This window comes from Phyllostomus hastatus, unplaced genomic scaffold (genome assembly GCF_019186645.2).
Source record: "Phyllostomus hastatus isolate PE091 unplaced genomic scaffold, TTU_PhHast_1.1 phas_contig_86, whole genome shotgun sequence".
NCBI classification, from domain to species: domain Eukaryota; kingdom Metazoa; phylum Chordata; class Mammalia; order Chiroptera; family Phyllostomidae; genus Phyllostomus; species Phyllostomus hastatus.
The window spans coordinates 89,184,897-89,203,200 of NW_025333977.1; the positions used below are offsets into that span (position 1 = coordinate 89,184,897).

Here is an 18,304-nt window from a genome sequence, read left to right on the forward strand (position 1 = left end):
CCCCTCCCTGGGATCCTGGACTGTGCGCTCTGCCCTGGTTCACAATCGCAGCCTCACTGGGTTCGCCAGATGCGGCTTGCGTACTCAGGGTCCACCCACTGTGATCCTGCACGCCCCGGTGGCCTACGGATGGCTCACACGCTCCCCGGTTGCCCTCTGCACCCAGTACTTCCTGTTCTCCGCACTCTGCAACCAGGCCGGCTGCTGCTTGTCTCCGCCCCTCCTACCGGTCTGGATGAATGGGTCTACTTCAACTTCTTGGCTGTCCGACTTCTGTCCAGATAAATTCTCTGTCAGTTCTAGGTGTTATTCTGCCTCTAAATTGTTGTTGTTCTAATCTTGGTTGTACGTGGAGGTACAGTGCGTCCACCTATGCCTCCATCTTGCTGGAAGTCCCCACAAAATCTTTTATTACAAAATCATAAGCATGGAACTGGGTAACGTAACAATATCACACTCAAGTGTTCCATATGACATTTTAGGTAAAATGTTCAAATTAAAATGATAAACTATTACACCCCATTATTACCCTACCAACCACACTCAAGCAGGCCTTACTTCTGCTGGACCCTGTATATTGATGTGAATTATTTTTAAGTGGTTTTCATATCTTAGAGGTTTTTAAGCTTTTTCAGAATGTGAAGTATCTCAGCATCCTAAATTCCTTCTAGGTGATATATTTTAATGACATCATTTGAATTACAGTTTAACTCAATATGAAAACTATTTGAAGTTCTTCTGAAGTGGCAGATCTGGTTAACTTTATACATCCTGTAGTGGTGTATATGTCCATGAAAAACTCAAGCTGTTAAGCTAATTAAGAATGCTTTATTATAAGTTTCCCCATGAATATGTGTTTGCCATGTATTAATTCATTTTGCATTCTGCTAGGACATTAAATAAGTAGTAGTAGGCACCCATGATGGTTTAAAAAAATTATGGGAGAAAAAGGACTGAAAATTGAAAAAATTTTACTAATTTCAGCTTTTACCCATTGTGAAAACACTGATATTTAGTTTTTCACATTGGAACAGTGTAGTCTAGTTCATATTGATATAAACAGGATTCCAGGGAGCATGGTTTGAAGAATACTGTTTTATAGAGTATAGCTATTTCTTTTTTTCTCAGAATTATACATATAGAAGTAAGCTAGATTTTGTTTGTGTGTTTGTAATATAAACACTCTTTGAAACCATTTTAATTACTGGTTGTTGAAAAATAATTTATCACTCTGAAACATGCTCATATTTTTAATAACCAGATATTCAGCTGTTGTCCCATCTTATAAAAATTTGTATCTGTATCTCATTTTAGATGACTTCAAACCTGCATCTGTTGACACTTCTTGTGAAGGAGAGCTTGAGGTCGGCAAAGGCGAACAGGTGACAATAACTCTGCCAAATATAGAAGTGAGTATTTCTATATATTGAGACTAAGGGGATATTTTTGTAAGATTTCCACTAAATTTAAATAAAATAATTACACAACTCATGTAGTGATAGTTAAAGTAATTAATACACACAGAAGGAAAAAAAACCCCTTTATTTTGGGTAAAATGACCTAAACATATTTTAATCTATTTTTAATTACATTTTATTGATTATGCTATTACAGCTGTCCTAATTCTTCCCCTTTTGTTCTTCTCCACCTAGTGCCCCTTACTCCTTCAGGCAATCCTCCAGCATTGTTCACATCCACGGGTCAAGTGTATAAGTTCTTTGGCTTCTCCATTTCCTATACTGTGCTTTACATCCCCATGGCTATTCTATAACTACCTATTTATACTTCTTAATCCCCTCACCTCATCACCCACTCTCCCTCTCCCACTCCCATCTGACAACCACATGGAAACTAACTTCTTTTCTCTAGCTGCTTTTAAGTCTCTCTTTATCTTTAATTTTTGGCCTTTTAATTATGATGTGTCTTGAAGTAGGCTTCATTGACCCATCATAATTGGGACCGTATGTGTTTCTTGGACTTGCATGTCTATTTCCTTCACCAAATTAGGGAAGTTTTCTTCCATTATTTTTTCAGATAGATTTCCAATTTCTTGCTCACTCTCTATTCTTCTTCTCACACCCCTGTGATGTGAATATTGGACTTCTTGATGTTGTCCCAGAGGCTGCCTACACTAGCCTCACTTTTTTTTTTTTTTGGATTATTTTTTCTTCTTGTCTGCATGGTGGTTTTTTGCTTCCTTGTGTTCCAAGTCATTGACTTGATTTTCAGCTTCATCCACTCTACTACTGTCTCCCTGTAAAGGGTTCTTTATTTCACTTAGTGTATCCTTCATTTCTGACTGGATCATTTTTATGCTGCTGATGTCCTCACTAATTCCTTAAACATCCTTATAACCAGTGTTTTGAACTCTGCATCTGATAGATTGCTTGTCTCCATTTTGTTTAGCTCTTTTTCTGGAGGTTTGACCTATTCTTTCATTTGGGCCATGTTTCTTTGTCTGCTCATTTTGGCAGCTTCCCTGTGTTTGTTTCCATGTATTAGGTAGAGCTTCTTTGACTCCATGTCTTGGTAGCATGGTCTAATGCAGTAGGTGTCTTGTAGGGTCCAGTGACACAGCCTCCCCTAACACCCAAGTGGGTACTTGAGGTGTACCCTTAGTGTGGGCTGAATAAACCCTCCCCTTGTAGTTGAGCCTTGGTTGCTGTTGGCAGGTCAGTGGGAGGGATTTTCCCAGGCCAGTCAGCTGTAAGGATTGGCTGTGACCACCTACCACCAACCTCCACTCTCTGTGGAGGATCAGCTGAGCAGGGCCAGAGTGTTGGTGCTCAGACATGCTCTATAGCTGTCCACTGGGTACACTGGGCCTGGGGTTTCCCAGGTATCTTGGGCCAAGGTCAGCCCCCACCTGTGTTTTGCCTGAGGCCACCCTGCCTGGGCTATAAAGTTACGTGAGGTGGTGCTGCTTATATGAGGCTTGGAGACACCCAGGTGAAGAGAAGCTGTGCTAGTTTTAGGCCTGGGGCTCACTGAGGCCAGCTTGTTTGGGAGGATTTTGGAAGTTGTGCAGCATGAGCCAAGATGTGGTGGTCATACAGAAAAGCAGCTTGGGTAGGCTCTTAAGTTGGGTGGGGCAGAGTCTCTGGGCATCTTCAGGGCAGCTCAGAAAGTGTTAGCCAGGTCAACAGAGTGTCAGATATGGCTCCAGCTTGCCAGCTTTATGGCTCCATTTGGGGAGGGTTTAGAAGCAGGACAATGGCCTCTGCTTGCTTTGATGCCAGACACTTCACTTTCTCTCAGTATGCCACTGGTGCCTTTCAGGCTGCTACCCTGGTGCTGAAGCTCAGAGTGAGTGAGTCTGAGGAAGTTTGTGGTGGTTTATTTAAAAAGAACTTCTTAGGGCTCCAGGAGTTCTTCCACCAACTCAATACCCAGTGGTTTTTGCTGCCAGGAGTTCTGGGGACTTACCTTTTTGGCAATGGAACCCTGGGCTGGTGGTCCTGGTGTGGGGCTGGGATTCCTCACTCCTGAGATATCTCTCTGGAATTTTTACCCACCACACATGGATATGGGACCAGCCCATTCCACCCTTGCACCCCTCCTACCAGTCTGGATGGATGAAATTTCTTTAATCCATAGTTGTCAGACTTCCATTCAACTCCATTTTGTGGTTGTCAGACTTCCATTTAGCTCAATTTCTGATGTTTCTGAGCTATGGTTGTTCTATATTTTAGTTGTAATTTTGATGTGGTTGTGCAAAGAGAGAGCCAGGTCTGCCTATGCTGCCATCTTGACTGAGAGTCTTAATCTATTTAAAAAGTTTCAACAGTTATATCAAATAACTTGATATAACTAGATATCCAAATGAATATTTTTTTAATTACTTCTATAAGTCAGATTGTATATTCCAAGTGAGGAATAATAACATATCCCCTCCCTTCTAGTCCTAGTCTGTAAAAGCAGGTAGACATGTAAACATGTATTATTGTAAGTTAGAGCATGTACAAAATTCTGTGTAAGCTCATAAGTGGAATCAAATACTCTGTTTTGTGGAATCTTGGAAGGCTTCAGTGAGGGTGCTGTTTGAGCTGAGCCTTAAAGGACAAGTCAAATATCAGGTAGAAAGAGAATAGAATTTTCTGGGCAGAAGAAATGGTATGTGAAAGACTACTGGTGAAAGAGCAATAAGTTTGTGGAATAAATGAATTAATGTAGTACATTACAGAATAATGAAATATAATTGATAGGAGTAGAATCCAGAAATGTAGGTTGGTATTAGATTGTGAAGAATCTTTTGTGTTGTAATATAATATTTGGACTTTATCTAGGTATTAGAGAACTATTAGAGATTTTTAATCAGAGCTGAGATAAATTTGTGCTTTTTGAATGATTTTACCATTAGTTTAGGGAATAGGGTGGAAAAGAAAGAGACTAAGGTCAGGGAGGCCTGATTTAAACATTTTAAATTTTGACCACTTTTTAAATTTCCAGATGTATCAAGGTAACACTATTTACATAATTATATGAGCTCTTTGTTTATATGCTCTTGTTTTTTCAGTCCTTGAGTTAGAAATTTCTTAGCATTCAGCTTAAGTTTTTTTTTCTTTTATACTAGATGATCTCTTTTCAGAGACCTGGTGATCTCTTTTCAGAGAAAACCAAGACTGTAACTTTAACGTAGAAAGAAAACACTGTATACTCTATTTTGAAAGCGAGTTGAAGTTGCCTAGGTGAAAGAAAGAGGAAAGGACATTTTAGGCAGAGACGAGAAAATATATGGGCTAAGATAAAGCAAGAAAAGAGTCTGGTACATTTGAAGAACTACATATAAGCCAATGTGGCTAGGTGAGAAGGGGTGTATACGAGGACATAGTGGGGTTAGAAAGGTATTTAGGAATCAGATAATAAAGGACTTTTGAATAATGTACAAGTGTTTGAACTTTATCCTGTAACTCTTAGACAGCTAGAATGAAAGAGAATTGGTAAAATTACCACCTGTCAATAGCAATTTTTTTTCTGCTGGGCTTATATTTCTCTTGTGAACAAGAAGAGCATTTACAGTCTCAAATGAACTTTGTGAATTTTTCCCTTTTAATTAAAGAACTTTAAACAAGTAGATTTATGTTTCTTCAGAGCTCTTAATTATGTGGGTACTTTATGAAAATGTAATGGTTATTAGTTTGAGGCATTTAGATTCTATTTTCTTTATGAATTCATTTTTGTCATCCTGGTAAAAATGCCTAGAAGCTTAGTCATCCCATTAAAACAGAACTTTTATTATACTATTCTTGGTGGTATAGCATATACTTGGTGGTATATCACCAGAATTATATCCACAGTATATCACCAAGTATATGCTATATGAAGGTTCTGGTGGCTGTTCAATTGGGTAGATTTTCTAATTTTCATTCCTCTAACGGTTTTTTTTGATAATAACAAACAGAAGAAACAAATAAAAATAAATATAGTATATAGCTCGTTAATATTGGGCATTACAAATCTCTCTTCTTTACAAACAATTCTATATGGTTGAATGGTATAAAATTTTAAAATGTTGAATTTTGAAAGGAATAGACTTACTTGACTATTATAATTTGTCTTTGGTGTAGCCCAACTTTAATATATTTTTAGTGCCAACTATCTTGTAGAGTACTTTTGTGGGCCTTGATGAAATAGCTCATGGGAAACTTCCAACTACAATTCCTATTATGCAGGAAAGGCATCACTAATAATTGCTTATGACTTTATCCTCAAACCCTGGACCTGTGAGAGTTCTGTATGTCTGGTGGGCTACTATGCCACTCTATATGACCCTCTTGAGCAGAGCGGGATGAACCAACTCTGATTTCCTTTCATTAAGTTTACTTAGCTCACGTGGGAAAATAGCCTACCACATTCTGGGGACTTCAGCCTATTTCACTACCAGAGCCCTATTTTAACAGCCTGTTACAGTTATATTTTTATTGAGAGAGAGAGAGAGTGAAACGTCAATTTTGTTGTTCCACTTATTTGTGCACTTATTGGTCGATTCTTGTATGTGCACTGACCAGGGATTGAACCCACAAGCTTGGCATATTGGGACGATGCTCTAACCAACTGAGCTACTGGCCAGGGCTTATATTTTTAAATGAATTATATCTTTTATCATTACATAATCAACATTTTTTATCCTGTTTTGGTGACTGTAAACCTTGTCTAATGTTAATATTGCCACCTTTGCTTTCTGTTTTCATGTTCATGGAATCTTGGTGTCTCTTTTATTTAGCTGACATTTTGTTTTAATTATATCTTTTGTTAACAGAATATTGTTTCATTTTTAAAGCTATTTTGACACATTCTATTTTTATTAGGAGAATTATATCCACAGTTTTTTGAAGTTGACATACTTGATTTTTATTTCTATTATTTTGTAGTAGGTTTATTGGTTATTTTACTTCATTTCCTTTTTGTTCTTTATTTAGTTTCAGGCATCTCTTCTTTCTTGCTTTTTCGCTTTTTTCTTTCATGCTACTTTGGGAATACTATTGTACTAGTACTATTCCATTCTATTACTGATTACTTTCCTTCCCTGGTATTTATAATCAGGCATGGTCACATTTGCCTGTCAGCAGATGAGAGAAACAAAACTGGAAGGAGAGTGTAGAGGAAGATAACACTACTCTAGGTGAGATGCTGATTGGGTTCCAAGTTGGGTAACAGCAGTAAACATGATAGGATATAGTCAGTGGTTATTTAGAGGCAAGGATAGTTCATATGCTTAGGGGTTTCCTGGTACTTTAAATCTTTAATACCCTTTCCTTGAGGTATGGAATAAGATACTGGGCAAAAATTAGAGTTAATATAAGAATGATGCTCAATTTCATGAGAAAAAAGTTTAATTTTTAAAAACTTGTTCAAAGTGTAAAAAGCAGGTATAGAAATTATGAAAGTCTTATTTAACTTGTTAGTTATGATAAATGTTCAGATTGTTTGTTTTCAACATTCGTTGAGTATCTGTGAAGGATGTGGTGGTTTAGGTGGTAAGAGCAATACAAAATATTTATGATCCAATCTTTATTCTTTAGTAACTTAGAGTACAATAAAGTATTGTAATTTTAAGATATATTCTATTCTAAGTAATAATGCAAATATATTTAAGAAGAATATATTGCATGAATCTCTTGTCAACCGTAATTTGGAGTCCTTGGGTTACTATTTTGGGGTATCACAGTCACTAGTCTTCAACTAGGACATTTGAAAAATATACTTAAACTCAGGCTCAGTTTGTTTTGTCAGTCATGCTTCACCAGTGCTTCACCCAAGAGCACCACATCTCACTCCTCTACATGTTCTTGTCTATGTGCTATGCATGCCTGATTTTCTGTAGATGATTTTAGTCTTAGATATGTGGTGAAAAATCGTTTCTTTTGGTTTTATCATTTTTCTCCTCCTATCTCCCAGAAGCATCTAATCTACCTCCATTTGTGCTATCCTTAATCACCAAATTTATCTCACAGCACTACTCCTTGTGGTCACATATTAAATCTCTAATGAAATTAAAATGACATTAAAATATGATATACCTTTTAATCTTTTTAGAAGTCACCCTTTTCTAACCTGATCTAATATTACTGTTGTACAAAATTATTATAATTAGTACTTTAAAAGTTTAATGCACTTTTATAAAGTTTAAAAACAAGCAACTGTAACATTTTATTGTTTGGGGATACATAAATATGGAATAAAGTTAGAGAAAAACATGAAATTCCTTCAAGATTGAGGAATGCAGACGTAGGATGGGGGAGAAACATGTAGCTGTAGTTTGTCAGTAATGATCTAGGTTTCTTTAACTGTTTATTAGGGAATAGTATAATGAACCCCCATATACTTTATCATCAAGGTGCAATAATTACTATTTTGCTATTTTTTACACATTCTCCTACCACTTTTTTCCTAATATAACTTAAAACAATCCCAAATTTTATGCCATTTCATAAGTGCTAATGTGTGCATGTCTAATTGACAAGGATTTTTTTTTAAACCTAAGTACCATGCTATTATCACATGAAGCAGAATTAATTATAATACCTAGTCCATACTCACATTTTCATAATCGTCTCAAAAAATGTTTTTCCCTTAGGAACCCAAACAAGATTCCTATAATATGTTGACATTATGTTCCTTAAGTCTCTTTTATTCTGAAAAAGTTCCTTCCCCTTTATATTCTATGACTTTGTTAGAGAAAACTGGTCATTTGTCTTAGAGAATATACTCATGTTCTGGGTTCAAATTACTCGTGTCTGGTGTTATTTAACTTGTCCCTTTATTCCCCATATGTCCTATAAACTGGTGGTTTATTTAAAGGATTGATGAGAGTTAGATTCTTTGTGGGGTTTTTTTGTTTTGTTTGTTTTTAGCAAGAATACTTTATAGGTGATGCTGCATACTTTCTTTTTTATCACATCATGAAGCACATAATGTCTGGTTGTCCCACTTTTAATGATGCTAAAATTAATCTGTGGGTTTAGTGTAACAGGTATTCCTTGATACATTAATTTTCCTTAATCTGCGTAGGGGAGCACCACTCTAAGAAAATACTTAAAAAGCTAAATGTATGAAGGAAGAAGAGGGATAGGAAGTATAATTCAGGGCTTCTACTGCCTTATCTGTAAAATATATTGGTTGTGTTAGAATAGAATCCCAATTGCCAGTTGTAGGCAAATGAAACAAATCTTTACTGTCTCAGGGAAAGTACTTCCTCCTATGCCCTATCCTCAAGGATAGTAGCTTTAAGATCTAGCCTCTCTTGATCTTGGACTTTTTACTAAATTTAGGTTGTTAAGTGACTTGAAGTACAACAGATTGAGAAACACAGATCTCAAAGTCCCTCCCAACTGAACTAATATAAATTTTAAGTAATGATAATTAACTTTTTAAACAGGGATCAACTCCGCCAGTAACTGTTTTCAAAGGTTCAAAGAAACCTTACTTAAAAGAATGCATTTTGATAATTAACCATGATACTGGAGAATGTCGACTAGAAAAACTCAGTAGCAACATCACTGTAAAAAAAACAAGGTATGTGGTTAACAAAACAAATTATTTTACCAGCACATAAATTGCTAAGGAAATGTCAGTGAAAAAAATTATTTGATTAAGTCGCATTATTATATAAGGGTTATTGCTGTGTGGTACAAAAATGTTTTAACCTTTTTCCAAGTTTAAATTTGGTGGAGAACCTTAGCCAAAAGCTCATAGGACTTTTCTTTTTTATATATAAAAGCTTCTTTTGTTCTGAATATTTCTATGTGTGTATATTTGTATACCTTAGTTTACTGTAGATGCTTATATAGAACTGGACTGAAAAGAGCCATTGTATGCTCTTCAGTGTAATTTCATCTTGATTAGTAAGAATTTATTGAAACCTAGAAAATATGTAAAGGAAAGTTTTCTCTATAAGTATTGAAATTTCTGTATTTTAATTGGATTAACATTGTTTTATTAGGAAGGTCAATAAGAGAATATAGCCATCTCATATCCTTTTTTGGAACCAGGAGAGTGCCTTGATTACCACGTAATGTAATGGACTTGCTCTAAAAGCCATTCAAATAGTATGGACAAAAATTGGTCCAGGAATTAAAGAAAGGGAAAAGTTATGGTTGGTTGGAGCATATCAGGGAGCCCTTACTGATATAACTTGAGAGAAGGTTAGATTTAGGACTTTTTCCTCCCCAAATATACTTGATAAGAATTACCTTTAGTGCTTATAAAAATGAGTTCTCATATCAGATTTCAAATTAGGAAGGAGCCTGGGAAGTTCTATTTTTCATTACCCTCTCCCTCCAGGTGGTTTTTATTGGTAGGAAAGTTTGAAAACAAGTGATTTAATTGATCAGAAAGAACATGAGGATGTAAGCAAGGTTTGAAGGTAGGTATATATATCTGACTTATTTGGGGCCAATGGATAAGACCTGTTTGAATAGAGCAGAGATTTGTCTCTGTGCCTGCATATAAATAAATATTGGAAAGTGAGGGGTGTGGTTGATAGTGGCTTAGAAGTAAGGTCATTAAAGGTAGGTTGAAGCTAATGCCTTCAATATTAACTATGAACTTAGGACATTGTCTTAAGGGCTCCATAACAGTACTGAAATTTTTTAAACTAGGGAATAAATTTTTTTAATGAATGGTTCAAAACAAAAATATTTTTAATTCACCAAATTGAGTATAATGAAACTATAAGGGCAGCAGAAACGCATAAACCACAGTTTTGAGAAGAGGAAGGAAGAGAAAAGTGAAGTGCTAAATACTTAGTTAAGGAAGAACTAACAGGATTTGGTGACGGGAAATAGGAGAGGCAGAAATCAAGCATAATTGTATTATATAGACTTCTTAAAAGAATTGAAAGGAAAGAAAGTAAATGAATCTGCTTTAGTAATGTGCCTTAACGTAATGAATGAAAAATGTGAAAGCGATTTAATTTTACAGAAATGATCATTTTATAATTTAGGGAATACATTTGCACCTACTATACACTAAGGTATATTTTATTGTTGGCATTTGTGTATTTTTTTTTTTTTCCTTACCCAAGGACATTTTTCATTGCTTTTAGAGACAGGAAAGGAGAGGGGTGTAGGGGAGTGGCATGGAGAGAGAGATATTGATGTGTGAGAGAAACATCAATTGGTTGCCTTCTCCTTTGAGCCCTGACCAGGAATCAAGCCTGCAACCTTTCAGTGGTATGGGACAACATTCCAACCAACTGAGCCAGGGCCATTTGTGTAGGTTTTATCTCTTTAATTTTGAGCAGTAATTTTGTTTTTATTCATGTCTGTACCCCTTAATGGAAGTGTGTATATGCCATGCATAAATAGCAGGAATCCATAAACATTTGTAAATAATAGATTAGATTAATGTTTTAATTCTTGAAAACCATTTAAAGATGTCTAGGGAAAGGAATAAGTGGTTAATTTTAGTAACTTTGTAAGTTGAAATTGTTATTACATTGCCCTCATAACTGTTTTGACCTGCTTTTGACCTATGTCAAAAAGCATTTTAACATACATGTTTTTAATTGCAGGGTTGAAGGAAGCAGTAAAATGCAGTCTCGTGTAGAGTATCAGCAGCAACATCGTGTAGAGCATCAGCAGCAACAAATGCGGAATTTAACGAGGACCCCCAATCTTGTAAAACATTCTCCACCAGAAGACAAGATGTCTCCAACATCTTCGATGGATGATATTGAAAGAGGTAAAATCTAGGTATATATATAATATTCCTTTATAAGGAATGATTAAGAATAAGTAAAAACTTTCATTTTAATTAACAGGGGAACTAATTATAAAGTTTTATTGAGCGCGAAGTATTTTTTTATTATGGGTTTTCTTGCAGGGAGAAGAGCATAGTTTATGATTTAGGGTATTATGTAATTATGTATCTATATAAGAGAATTCTTATGTTCTCATTCAGGGGGAAAGTATTTAGATGTGTGTAACTGGAGTTTTCTTCTTTTTGACAGTTGTGATGATTCAAATTCAGTTCTTCACAGCATTTCCTGTGGAAGTTATTTATGCATAGCCAGACTATAGATGTCTAAGATGTCACCAAAACAATAGTGAAGTGAGGAGATATAGTAAGCGGAAGCAGCAGGCAGGTTCTGAATTGCTGCTCACTTCTCAGCAGGAAGGTGTTTCTAGAGAGGCACAGTCCTTCTGAAAGTAAGGAAATTTAAATCTCCATTTTTTTCCCTAGCTGCAGTGTGGGTGTTGGTGTTATAGTTAGTTGTGGTAGAAATAAGACCCTGGTCACCAAAAATATATTTGCTTCTACATTTTTCCTTCATAACTCACATGTAGTAGTCCAATTCCAGCTGCTCCCTTCTAGGCCCAGTAGAGTATTAGTTCTTTAATATATGTGTTCCTATTACTAGTAGTAAGGAAGGTAAAGCTCAGAACCTTTATTGTGAAAAGGAATCTTGAATTTTATTTTATCATGTCTGCTTCCAAAATGGATTTTAATCATGGTATCATTAATATACATGTATACAGTAAAATACTGGAAAAGAAAAACATGGTGTTAAAGGGAAAGAAGAAGCAACTTTGTTAACTTATAAAACATTAAATTTAGATGTGAGTTTCCTAGTCACTAAGGCAAAAATAGAGACCAAAGTAGTATATTTTGTGTTATTTAAACGACAGGTTCCAAAGATTTAAACTCTTTCCTGCTACTAAATTCTAAAAGGAGTTCATCATGTGGAACCTATTCTAGGGAATATTAAATGATACAGTATTTTCAACAATAATTTGACAATATGGAAGTTCCTCTATGTGTCAGTTTTTTAGCAGAGACCTTAATAAAAACAGTGCATTGAAGCATTGTACCATAGAGGATAAGTTAACATGATCCAAGCATAAGATCTAATTTTGTATGAGAATTTACACTGAGATGTTTGTGTACCCTGTCCCTTTGACAGTCTTCTTTTAAATATTTTCTTGACCCTTCTCTGCCAATGTCTCCTCCTGTGGTTGAAGCATGTTTTCAGATTTATATCTAGATGTCTGAAACTTATATTAGTGTTTCTGTGGTTTAACGTTCACATTTACATCTTTGAGCTATGTAGAATTTTAGTTTAAGGAATAAGAATTCAAACTTCCATCCACCCCAGCAGTCACAATAAATAGTATTGATAGAGAATCTACAAATATTGTATTGATAGAGTATATATCAATACCATTAATTTGAACAAGTCATCATTTCTTTCCCTGATATGGAAAGCCAATTTTATCACATGCAAAATTTCTATATGGACTTAAGTCTGTCTCACAACATAAAATATACAATGGTCAATAAAATCATGGTGAGGCAAAAGGTTTACTGTATTAAGTATGCAAAACAGCATTTATTGTATTATTATTTATCAATTATTATATTATTTTTCACACGAACAACTGTAAATCCACTGTTGCTCTACCCTGTATATAACAAATTAATCAAACTCACTAATACTTTAAAATGCAATTTTAAGATTAAGAGGTAGGTAGTTTTTCATTTATGAGGTTGGCAGTAGCTAAAACATTTGTTAACATCCAGCAGTTGTAAGAACAAAAGGGGACAAAGAGGGGAAAAAGGGGGACATCTGTAATAATGTGAATGATAAAAATAAAATTTAAAAAGTAAAAAATAAATAAAAATTGATATGCACATTACAAAAAAGGAACATGAAGCAAGTATGTATGTACATTTTTTTAAAGAAATTCTTTTTTTATTTTAGATTTTATTTATTTATTTTTAGAGAGAGAGGAATGGAGGGAGAAAGAGAGGGAGAGAAATATCAATGTATGGTTGCCTCCCACATGGCCCCTACTGGGAACCTGGCCCATAACCCAGGCATATGCCCTGACTGGGAATCGAACCGGTGACCCTTTGGTTCGCAGTCTGTGCTCAATCCACTTAACTACACCAGCCAGGGCTATTCATGCATTTTTGAAAGATTTTATTTTATTTTTAAATTTTTTAAAAACTGTTTATTCTGTTTACAGTTGTCCCAGTTTTTTTACCTTTTGTTCTCTCCATTCAGCCTACCTCTCACTCCCAGAGTCAGTCTCCATTCCATTGTCCATGTCCATGGATCATTCATGTATGTTCTTTGACTAATCCCTTCCCCTTCCTTCCATCATTCCCCCCTTACACCTCCCTTCTTACAACTGTCAGTGTGTTCATGTTTCCATGTCTCTGTTTCTATTTTTCTCATTGACTTACTTTACTCATTAGATTCCATTTATAAGTGAAACCATATGGTGTTAGTCTTTCACCAATTGGCTTATTTCACTTAGCATAATAATCTCCAGTTCCATCCAAGCTGTTGCAAAAGTTAGGAATTCCTCATTTTTTCCTGTTATATAGTATTCCATTGTGTAAATGTACCACAGTTTTTTTAATCTTCTCATCTACTGATGGAGACTTAGGCTGTTTCAAACACTCGACTATTATAAATAGTGCTGCGATGAACATTGGGATGCATACGTTCTTTTGAATTGGTGTTTCAGGAATCTTAGGGTATATTCCCAGCAGTGGAATCACTGGTCAAAAGGCAGTTCCATTTTTAATTTTGAAAAAAATTCTATGCTGTTTTTCACAGTGGCTACACTAGTCTGCATTCCCACCAACAGTGCACTAGGGTTCCCTTTTCTCCACATCCTCACCAGCCCTTGTTTGTTGATTTATCAATGATGGCCATTCTGACTGGTGTGAGGTGATATCTCATTATGATTTTAATTTATATCTCTCTGGTGGCTAGTGATGTTTAGTACTTTTTCATATGTCTATAGACCATCTGTATGTCCCCCTCGGTGAAGTATGTATTCATGTCCTTTGCCCATTTTTAATTGCATTGTTTTTTCTTGGTGTTGAGTTCTATGAGTTCTTTTTATATTTTGGAGATTAAACCCTTGCCTGATATATTATTACCAAATATGTTCTCCCATACAGTTGGTTTCCTTTTGTTTTTCATGATGATTTCCTTAGCCGTGCAGAGGCTTTTTGGTTTGATGTAGCCCCATTTGTTTCTTTTTCCTTTATTTCCCTTGCCCAAGGAGATATATCAGCAAAAATATTGCTACATGGGATGTCTGAAATTTTACTGCCTATGTTTTACGCTAGGACTTTTATGGTATCATGACTTATATTTAAGTCTTTTATCCATTTTCAGTTTATGGTGTAAGTTGGTGGTCTAGTTTCATTTTTTTGCATGTACCAGTCCAATTTTCCCAGCACCATTTGTTGAAGAGACTGTTTTTACTACATTGTATGCTTGTGTCCTCTTTGTCAAATATTAATTGACCATAGAGACATGGGTTAATTTCTGGGTTCTCTATTCTATTCCATTGGTATATGTGTCTGTTCTTATGCCGGTACCAGACTTTTGATTATGGTGGCCTTGTAGTACAATTTGATATCAAGTATTGTGATCCCTCCGACTTCATTGTTCTTTCTCAGGATTGTGGAGGCTATTCAGAGTCTTTTTTGGTTCCATGTAAATTTTTAAAATATTCTAGATCTGTGAAATATGTCATTGATATTTTAATAGGGATTGCATTGAATCTGTAGATTGCTTTGGGTAGTATAGACATTTTGGAAGACATGTTAATTCTTCCAAACCATTAACTTGGTATATACTTCCAATTATATGTATCTTCCTCAATTTCTTTCTTCAGTGTCCTATAGTTTTCTGAGTACAGGTCTTTTACATCCTTGGTTAAATTTATTCGTAGGTACTTTATTTTTCTTGTTGTTACAGTAAATGGCATTTTTTTCTTAGTTTCTCTTTCTGATAGTTCATTGTTGGTATACAAAAATACCATCATTTTCTGTTTATTGATTTTGTATCCCTTTGCTGATTTCACTTGTTAGGTAGAGTAATTTTTTGGTGGATATTATAGGGTTTTGTGTGTACACTATCATGTAATCTGCAAATAATGACAGTTTTACTTCCTCTTTCTCATTTTGGATGCTTTTTATATCTTTTTCTTGTCTAATCACTGTGGCTGGAACTTCTGGTACTGTATTGAATAAGAGTGGTGAAAGTGGCACCCTGTCTTGTTCCTTATCTTAAGGGAAATGCTTTTAGTTTTTGTGCATTGAGGATGATACTGGCAGTAGGTTTCTCATATATATCATTTACTATATTGAGGTATGCTCCCTCTCTTGCCACTTGGTTGATTGTTTTTATCATAAATGGGTTCTGTATTTCATCAAATGCTTTTTCAGCATCTATCGACGTGCTCATGTGATTTTTCTTTATTTTGTTTGTGATGTATTATATTAATTGATTTGCAAATACTGTACCATCCTTGCATCCCTGGGATAAATCCCACTTGATCGGGGTATATGATTTTATTGTTTTGTTTGTTTTGTATTTTAGTTGTTATTCTATTATAGTTATTCCAGTTTTTCCCCTTTTGCCCTCCTCTGCCCAGCCCACCCCACTGCTCCCACTGTTAATCCCCACACTGTTGTCCATGTCCATAGGTCATTCATACATGTTCTTTGACTAATCTTTTCCCCTTCTTTCCACTATTATCCCCTTCCCCCCTCTCCTCTGGTCACTATATGATATTTTTAATGTATTTCTGGGTCCAATTGACAATATTTTGTTGAGGATTTTAGCATCTATGTTATCAGAGATATTGGCCTGAAGTTTTCTTTCTTTGTTGTGTCTTTACCTGGTTTTGGAATTAGGATAATACATGGCTTTGTAAAAAGGGTGTGGGAGTCTTTCCTCTTATTGAATTTTTAGAATAGTTTAAGAAGGATAGCTGTTAGTTTTTTGAGTGTTTGGTAAAATTTGCCTGTGAAGCCATCTTGTCCAGAACTTTCATATGGCAGGAGTTTTTTGATTACTGCTTCAATTTTGCTAGTTGTTATTTGTCTGTTCAGGCTTTCTGCTGCTTCTTGATTTAGTTTTGGAAGATTGTATGTTTCTAAAAATGTATCTATTTTGCCCAGGTTGTTCAATTTCTTGGCATGCAGTTGTTCATAATATTTTCTTATAATCCTTTGTATTTCTTTGGTGTCATTTGTTATTTTTCCTCTTTCGTTTCTGATTTTGTTTATTTGAGTCCTCTCTCTTTTTTTCTTGATGAGTCTGGTTAAAGGCTTGTTGATTTTGTGTATCTTTTCCAAGAATCAGCTCCTGGATTCATTGACCCTTGGGATTGTTTTTTAGTCTCTATGTCATTTAATTCTGTTCTGATCTTGATTATTTCCCTCCTTCTGTTTGCTGTGGGCTTTGTTTGTTGTTGTTCCTCTAGTTCTCTTAGAGGTAGGGTTAGGTTATTTATTTGAAATGTTTCTGTCTTGTTTATGTAGATCCGTGTTGCTATGAACTTCCCTTTCAGGACTGCCTTCACTGTGTCCCATAGGTTTTGGGTTGTTATGTGTTCTTTTTTACTTGTTTCCAGATATTTTTTGATTTCTTTGTTGGTCTCATTGCTAACCTATTCATTATTTAATAACATGTTATTTAGTCTCCACGTATTTGAGTGCTTTTGAGGTTTTTACTTAAGGTTGGTTTTTAGTTTCAAGCCATTGTGATCCAAGAAGATGCTTGATGTGATTTCAATTTTCTTGTTAAGAAAATTCTCAATTTGTTAAGGCTTTTTTTGTGTCCTACCATATGGTCTGTCTTTGAAAATGATCCATGTGCATTTGAAAAGAATGTATATTTTGCTTCTTTGTGGTGAAATGTTCTGTAAATATCAATTAAGTCCATTTGACTTAGAGTGTTGGTCTGTGCCACAATATCCTTGTTTCTTTGAAAGATCTATCCATTGTTGACAGTGGGATATTAAAATCCTTTATGATGACTGTATTGCTGTCAATCTCTTTCTTAAAGTCCTCCAAGGTTTTCCTTACACTGTATTTAGGTGCATACATGTTTACCAGAGTTATATCCTCTTATTGGACTGCTCCCTTACGTATTATGTAGTGACCTTCTTTGTGTCTTGTTAATGGCCTTTGTTTTAAAGTCTATTTTGTCTGATATAAGTATTGCTACCCCAGCTTTATTTTTAAGTCCATTTGCTTAGAACATCCCTTCACTTTCAGCCTGGGTAGATCTTTTGTTCTGAGGTGGGTCTCTTATAGACAACATTATGCAGGTCATGTTTTCTAATCCATTCAGCTACCCTTTGTCTTTTGACTGGATCATTTAATTTATTTACATTTAAGGTTATTAATGATAGGTACTCATTCATTGCCATTTCTCCCTTTTTACCTGTCCCTCCCTCCACCCTCCCCCCCCCCCCAAGTTCTTCTTCTTAAAGCAGTTCCTTTAGCATCTCATGCATTGCTGGTTTGGTGGAGATGGACTCTTTTAGACTTTTCTTTTTTGTCTGGAGAGCTTTTAATTTCACCTTCCATTTTAAATGAGAGTCAGTCCCTTCTGGATTGTGTGTTTCTGTTGAAAAGTCAGCTGATAGCCTTATTGGAGCTCTGTTGTATATTACTAGCTATTTCTCCCTTGCTGCCTGTAGGATTTTCTCTTTGTGTTTAAATTTTGCTATTTTAACTGTGCTGTGTCTTGGATTAGGCTTCTTTGGGTTCTTCTTGATTGGGGCCCTATGTTCTTCCTGAACTTGTATGGCTTTTCTCCTCTCCAAGTTTGGAAAGTTTCTGTCGTTACTTTTTCAAACAGGGTTTCTATCCCTTGCTCCTTTTCCTCTTCTTCTGATATCCCTGTGATCTGGATGTTGTTACATTTCATGTTGTCCTGAAGCTCCCTTAAACATTTCTCATTCTTTATGAGTCTTTTTCATTTTGGTGCTCTTACTGGGTGTTGTTTCCTATCTTGTCTTCCAACTCACTGATTCGG

General features: G+C 35.5%; 1 protein-coding gene across 3 annotated transcripts in view; it reads left to right on the forward strand.

Moving 5' to 3' along the window:
* Window positions 1-18,304, forward strand: part of EAF2 (ELL associated factor 2) — a 53,433-nt gene that overhangs the window by 9,066 nt on the left and 26,063 nt on the right. For 2 of the 3 annotated variants that reach the window (XM_045851615.1, XM_045851613.1), the window contains 3 exons: window positions 1,315-1,409; window positions 8,879-9,015; window positions 11,015-11,184. In XM_045851615.1, the coding sequence (XP_045707571.1) occupies window positions 1,315-1,409; window positions 8,879-9,015; window positions 11,015-11,184 (402 nt within the window). The remainder of the gene's footprint in view (window positions 1-1,314; window positions 1,410-8,878; window positions 9,016-11,014; window positions 11,185-18,304) is intronic. The other variant, XM_045851616.1, reaches the window with a different exon arrangement.